Source organism: Orycteropus afer, unplaced genomic scaffold (genome assembly GCF_000298275.1).
Source record: "Orycteropus afer afer isolate SDZICR_OR568_19922 unplaced genomic scaffold, OryAfe1.0 scaffold00561, whole genome shotgun sequence".
Lineage (NCBI taxonomy): Eukaryota > Metazoa > Chordata > Mammalia > Tubulidentata > Orycteropodidae > Orycteropus > Orycteropus afer.
The window spans coordinates 693,936-701,633 of NW_006922148.1; the positions used below are offsets into that span (position 1 = coordinate 693,936).

Sequence of the window (7,698 nt, forward strand, 5' to 3'; positions counted from 1 at the left end):
TCCAAATCTCTTGGCATAACTGAGTGAGTGCCTCCAATGGGGCATCTGTTTGTTGAAATATCTCAATCGATATGCCATCAATTCCCGGAGCCTTGTTCTTCGCCAGTTCATTCATTGCAGCTTTGACTTCTTCCTTCATTACCATTGGTTCTAGATCATATGCCACTTCCTGAAATGGATGAAGATCGATCAGTTCTATTGCTCAGCATAGAGATTGTATAAGTATGGTGAAAGGATACAACTCTGATGCACACCCTTCCTGATTTTAAACCAGGCAGTGTCCCCTTGTTCTGTTCAAATGACATCCTCCTGGTCTACATATAGGTTCTTCATGAGCACAATTAAGTATACTTCCCATTCTTTACAATGTTATCCATCATTTGTTACATTGCACACAGTCAAATGCTTTTGTGTATAGTCAATGAAACACAAGTAAACATCCTTCTGGTTTTCTTTGCTTTCAGCTCCAATGCACCTGACATAAACAGTGCTATCCCTCATTCTACATCCTTTTCTGAATCCAGCTTGCATTTCTAGGAATTCCCAGTCAATATACTGCTGCAACCATTTTTGAATTATCTTCAGCAAGATTTTATTTGCATGTGCTATTAACAATAAACAACAAAAAAAATTGTTCAATAATTTCCACATTCTGTTGGGTCACCTTTCTTTGAAATTGACACAAATATGGATCTCTTGCAGTCAGTCGGCCAGGTTGCTGTCTTCCTGATTATTTGGCATAGACAAGTACGTGCCTCCAGGTTGGTATCTGTTTGCTGAAACATCTCAGTGAACATTCTGTCAATTTCTGGAGCCTGTTTTTTTGCCAGTTCTTTCAATGCAGCTTTGACTTCTTTCTTCAGTACCATGGGTTCTTATCATATGCCACCTCCTGAAATAATTGAAACTTGACCAATTCTTTTTGGTACAGTGACTTTGTATATTCCTTCCATCTTCTTTTGATGTTTTCTGCATAATTCAATATTTTTCCCATAGAATCTTTCAGTGTTGCAACATGAGGCTTAAATTTTTTCTTCAGTTCTTTCAGCTTGAGAAATGCCAAGCATGTTCTTCCCTTTTGGTTTTATAACTCCACGTCTTTGTACATTTCATTATAATAACTGACTTTGTCTGCTTGGGCTGCTCTTTGAAATCTTCTGTTCAGCTCTATTATCTTGTCATTTCTCCGTTTGCCTTAACTATACTCTGTTGAAGAGCAAGTTTCGTAGTGTCTTCTGACATCCATTTTCATCTTTTCTCTTTCCTGTCTTTTTAATGACCTTTTGCTTTATTCATGTTTGATGTTTTTGATGTCATCACACAGCTCATCAGGTATTTTGATCACTGGTGTTCATTGCATCAAATCTGTTCTTCAGGTTGTCTCTAAATTCCGGTGGAATATAATCAAGGTCATGTTTTGGCTCTCGTGGTCTTGTTTGGTCTTCAGCTTCAATTTGAACTTGCATATGAGCAATTGATGGTCTGTTCCACAGTCAACTCCTGGCCTTGTTTTGGCTGAAGGTACTGAGCTTCTCCATCACCTTTTTCCATAGACGTAGTCAATCTGATTTCTGTGTGTTCCATCTGGTGAGGTTCATATGTATAGGCACCATTTATGGTTTTTTCGTTTTTTTGGTGAGGCTACCCTTTATTGATATTGCCTCCTTGCTGCCCAAACCACTGTTTTCACACTACCTTTGATGCTGGTAGGTCATATGTTGCTGAGCCTGTATGTCTCTACTCATCCAAGAGGCTTTTCTCCCCAAATTCTAGTTTTCTTCATAGCACTTATCAATACTAAGTTGTTGTTGTTGTTATGTGACATCGAGTTGGACCTGACTCATATAAATAAAACCAATCCTGTTTCTGCTCTAATGGCTTTCATTACAGCAAGAAACAGACAATAATAAATCTAAAAGATAAATAATAAACCAACACTAAGTAGTATGCCATCATTTATTTATGTTTTAGATTTTTTATTGTCTGTCTCTTGCTGTAATGAACGCCATTAGAGCAGAGACAGGATTGGTTTTATTCATTGCATTTTCCCCAAGGCATATACTAGGTACTTACTTCTTTTTTTTTTTTTTTAATTGTGCTTTAGATGCCAAGTTTACAGAGCTGAGTTTGTTTTACATTCAACATTACGTGTACATTTAGTTTCACTCCCCATTTACCTTCAACAGCTCTAACCCAGTCTCCTCCCCTCCCTGCCCAGTTACCCTTCCCACCGTGCCCCTCATAGTTATGTACTCCTGTGTGTCCTGCATTTTCCCTGTGCAAATGTTGCCCCTCTGGTGCTCCCTGTCAGTTGCTTCAGGGGATGCATTTCCATAGAGTATGTGGGTACATCGCTGCCATTTATGTTTTTGAAAAAAAGATATTTATAATGAATAAATTGTTGGTCTTGCAAAATTCTATCATGTGATCTCTGGCATCATTTCTATCGCCAAGGCTATATTTTCCAACTACCATTGATTCTTCTGTTTTCAACTTTCGTATGCTAACCACCAATAATCATCAACACATCTCGATTGCATGCTTAATCAATTTCAGACTGAAGAAGTTGGTAAAAATCTTGTTTCTTCATCTTTGGATTTAGTGGTTGGTTCATAAATTAGAATAATAGTAGTATTAACTGGTCTTCCTTGTAGGTGTATGGATATCATCCTATCACTGACATCATTGGACTTTAGGATAGATCTTGAAACATTCTTTGTGACGATGAATGCCATACCATTCCTCTTTGTCATTTCCAGCATAGTGGGTCATTGCTTGTCTGATTCAAAATGGCCAGTACCAGCCCATTTCAGCTCACTAATGCCTAGGATATCTATCTTTATGTGTTCCATTTCATTTTGGATAGCGTCCAGTTTTCCTACATTCATACTTTCATACATTCATTCCATGTTCTGATTATTAATGAATGTTTGCAGCTGTTTATTCCCATTTTGAGCTGTGCCCCATTAGCAAATGAAGGTCCCAAAAACTTTACTCCATCCACTCTACTTTGAAGAGGCAGCTCTTCCACAGTCATGTTTTGAGTGCCCTCCCACAAAGGAAGATTGTGTAATCTACTTCTGTAGAGATACTGCCTCAAAAACCCAAGGAGGGGTTGCTCTGAGTTGGAATCAACTTGACAGCAGTGAGTTTGGTTTGGTTTGGTCCCACTTGAGGGGTTCACTTTCTGACACTATATCAGAAAGTGTTTCAGAGCTGTTTATAAAGTTTTCCAGTAATATATCAGACAGTGTTTCACTGCTATTCGTAAGGTTTTTGTTGTCCATTTCTTTGAGAAATAGATAGCTCCTTCTTCTTCCCAGTCTGTGTGTGTCTGGAAGCTCCACTGATACCTGTCCACCATGGCTGATCCTGCTGATATTTGAAATATCAGTGGCATAGTCTCTGGTCTCAGAGCAACATGCAAGCCACCACAGTAGGACAAACTGTGAGATGTTATTTAAGTGTTTTTCTGTCTTTTAAAATTGAGTTATTTTAATGTCAGTAACTCATTTTTAGTTAGAGACAGCATTTAACTTAACATTAGAACATTTACTATATGCCAGTGTTTTATTTTAGGTTGAATATGAATTGTAGTGAGATCATCTATATATTGAACAATATTGGGAAGATTGAATTTGAGGACTCAACAAAGTAAGTGTTTTATGAGAATGGCAGCCAGTTTGATCAAATAGTGTGTTGTCTTAGTCTGGGTTCTCTAGAGAAGCAAAACCAGGGAAGTTGAGGGAAAGGTTTATCTCAAGGAAATGGCTCGTACAGTTGTGGAAGCTGGCACGTCTTCAGTCTGTGGATCAGATACCTGGCTGGAGGCTTATCCTGATTCACATGGCTGCAGGGGCTGACAACCCCAAGATCAGCAGACAGTACAGCAAATCTTGGACAAGTTCAAGATGGACAGGTAAGATGGCAGACTGCTAGCTCACAGGCTGTGAAGGCATAATCCCAAGATTGGCAGACGGTACAGCAAGAACTGGAAGACAGATGATGGTTCAAGTCCAGGAACTGGAAGACAGATGATGATGAGCCAGATATAGGATCCAGATTGAGCAAAAAGTCAGAGAGCTTTGCCAAGACAGTCATATGTATTGGAAGCAGGCTATAGCCCTGTGGAGACTCCCTTTCAGTTGAAAGGCTGCTCATAGCAAATCTTATCATAGAGGTGATTACATTATGTTAGATCTCATTATGGGGGATAGCAACACCATTCCTGCTAAAACACTGTGAGTCATGGCCCAGCCAAGTTAACACACAACCATCAGTAATAGACCAAAAACAAGTGGGGTTTTGCTTTGTTTTTTGTGTAGTGTGATCCAGAAGCTGAAAGATTATTTAAAGGGCAAAATAATTTCTATAAGTTAAGTTCTGCTTAACTTGCCTCAGTAGGCAAGATTTAAAATACCTGGGAGGGATTAGTATTTAATGATATATTTGTCAAAGTTAGCACTGAGATTCATTCAGTCAGCAAGCATTGAATACTGATTTTGTGCTACATACTAGTGCCCTAGTTACTGTGTGTGATGTAAGTCAGAGAAATTACAACAAGTAGAGGAAGATAGGCATGTAAATAATCAAGTACATAATTGCTATGGTAGTTAGTATATGCAGAATTTAGTGAAGGTACAAATGAGGGAATGGTCAGTTCTTCTTGGGAAAATGGGTTTAGGAAAATCTTTACAGAAGATATTTTCCCTTGTCCTTGGAAAATGAGTATCAATTAGAAAGAAGGACAAAAGGGAGGTAGATATCTTAGCAGAAAAATTTATGGGCAGTGAAATAGCATGCTACATTCAGAGAACTGTATGTATAATTCTGTAAGAGTCTAGACTTTGTATGCTCTGCAATAGTGTCTGAACTTTATTTTCTAGATCAGTGCTGTCCAGTATGGTAGCTACTAGCCAAATGTGGCTGTTTAAATTTAAGTATAAATTAATTAAAGCTGAATAAAATTAAAAGTTCAGTTCCTTTGGCACACTAACCATATTTCAAGTGCTCAGTAGGTATATGTGACTAGTGCCTATCATTGTGCAGCACATTTCCTTCATCACAGAAAGTTACATCAGACAGCAATCTCCTGGACAGTGGAAAAACACTAAAAGGTTTTAAGCATGAAAGTAAATATAATTAGATTGTATTTTTTTAGGATAAGTCTTGTAGCCATTTAGAGGATTATTTGAGGAAGTATGAGACTGTTCAATAAATAGTCTTATCAAATGATGAGAACCCAAATTTAGATAGTAGCACTGGAGAGGGACTGAGAATGGGTATTACAAATAATAAGTAGAAAAATTTGATAAACCTTACTGATTAAGTAATTAGGAATGAGGGTAAAGGAGATCATCACCAATGATTTACAGGGCTGACTTTGGTGATTAAGCTGATGGATTTAGAATACAGGAGGAAAAATTTAGAGGTGGAATATAGTAGATATGATGAGTTCCAGATGTTTACCAGATATCTGGGGAGAAATTTCCAGGTGACAGTTGACTATATGTGCTGAAAATTAAGAAGTCTTCTTGGACATGATATTTGGGTTTTTATGAATTGAATTATGTCCCCCCAAAATATGTGTTATAGATCCTAACCTCTGTGCCTGTGGTTATAATCCCATTTGGGAATGAATTTTCTTTGTTACGTTAATGAAACAGGATAAGTATAGGGTGTGTTCTAAGTCAATCTCTTTGAGATATAAAAGATATTAAACAAGCAAGTGATGATGGAGGAAGAGAGCTGCCAAGTCACATGAAAATCTCCCAGAAGTAGAAGCTTAAAGAAACAAGGATCTTCCTCCAGAGCTGACAGAATGTTTTCCCCTAAAGCTAACACCCTGAATTCTGACTTATTGCCTCCTAAACTGTTTAAATTTCTGTTTGTTAAAGCCACCCACTTGTGGTATTTCTATCATAGCAGCACTAGAAAATTAAGATACGGGTTTAGGAATAGTCAGAACGTAGATGTTGTAGAAAGAAACAAAGAAGTTCTTTTCACTTTAGATGCTGTCTCCTAGGGAAATTGGCCCCAAGAAACATCACACACATTCATTACCTTGGTGAACTAATCAGAGCTTGCAAGCTCAGAAACACACATGAGCAGATCCAGTTTAAGCCATGTAACTGATATAAGTTCTATCAGTCCATAACTTATGTGTAGTCAGAATGCCAGTTTATCAGCTTCTTGTTAGGTGCTGTTGAGTGGATTTGGACTCTTAGCAATCCCATGTGGCAGAGTAGAATTATCCTGTAGGGTTATCTAAACTGTAATCTTTATAGGAACAGATCGCCATGTTACTGGGCAAATATGGCTAACTGCTGTCAATTTTTTGGCATTCTTTTTCAACACACATGGACATGAGAAGTCAGATTCTCAGAAAATTGCTTTGTTTGCCACCTGGTTTGGAATTAAGGAAATTAGATGAATGAAATAGCTTAACCACATTAGGCTGATGCCTTTCTCCATCACAAGGAAGACCTTGCCAAAGGACTGCCGGGTAGCCTTTTGGATTCATTCATTTTCCCCAAGGCAGTGCTTGGATGAGTGTGGTCCTATACTTACCTTTGTGACCTTACTACTTGTGTTTCCATAGATAATTAACAACTTTTTAAATAAATATATTATTTTAGATATTTTTAAACTTGAATATGGTTATGCTCCAGTATTTTAAGAATAAAGATATTCTGCCCCTTTAAGAGTTTGTATTGCTTTTGTATTAATTTTGAATTTTAGGGAAAGTGTTGTTGTAACCTGACTCTATTGATTGATGTTGTTGGTTGCCACCAAGTCAGTTCCAACTCATGACCACTTCATGTGTTACAGAGTAGAACTACTACATAAGATTTTCTTGGCTGTGATTTTTTTCTCTTCAAATGTTAAAGTTGATTCTATTTATTTATTTTTACTGTGATTCTGATGAAAGTTTACAGAGAAAATGGATTTTCCATTTAACGATTCATATACATTCTTTGTTGTGACATTACTGCAATCCTCACACTGTACAGCATTCTTTACACTTTCTCCCTACACCCACCCCTTTCCCATTGTTCTTCCTTCCCATCTTATTAGTTCCCTTCCCTTCCAATTACTAGTTCTATCCTTGGGCAAATGCTGTGCTGTTAATTTCATATGCTTGATTGTTGTAATGAATACATACCCTTCTGATGCTACTGTTCACCTTATAGTTCTCTGACCGTTTGAGTCACAGGGGTTTAGTTCCTAGCTTGAAAGATGTCTAAGGGCCATATCCTCAGGGGTTTTACATCATCAGAGCAGTAAACCTGGTCTTTTTATGATTTTGAGTTTGGTTCCATATTTTCCCCCACTCTATCGGGACCTCTTATTGTGATACCTTTCAGAGTAATCAGCATTGGTAGCTGGGCACCGTCTAGTTCTTCTGGTCTCAGAGTCATAGAGGCTGGGGTTCACATGCTCCATGGGTCCTTTGGACTAATTGTTTCCTGCGTCTTTGGTTTTCTTCACTCTTCATTGGGAAGAGACAAATAATTTTATCTTAGCCACTCACAAGCTTTTAAGGCCCCAGTCACTGCTCACCAAGGTAGGATGTAGAACATTGTCATTGTGGATTATGTTGTGTCTTAGCTGTGGTCTTTTTTTAAAAAAATGAATTTTATTGAAATACAATTTATGTACAGTGAAATACACAAAACTAAAGTGACATGGGTCAAT

General features: G+C 37.8%; 1 protein-coding gene across 1 annotated transcript in view; it reads left to right on the forward strand.

Moving 5' to 3' along the window:
- Positions 1-7,698, forward strand: part of RNF17 (ring finger protein 17) — a 236,641-nt gene that overhangs the window by 24,440 nt on the left and 204,503 nt on the right. The window contains exon 9 of the mRNA XM_042782988.1: positions 3,580-3,654. Within this exon, the coding sequence (XP_042638922.1) occupies positions 3,580-3,654 (75 nt within the window). The remainder of the gene's footprint in view (positions 1-3,579; positions 3,655-7,698) is intronic.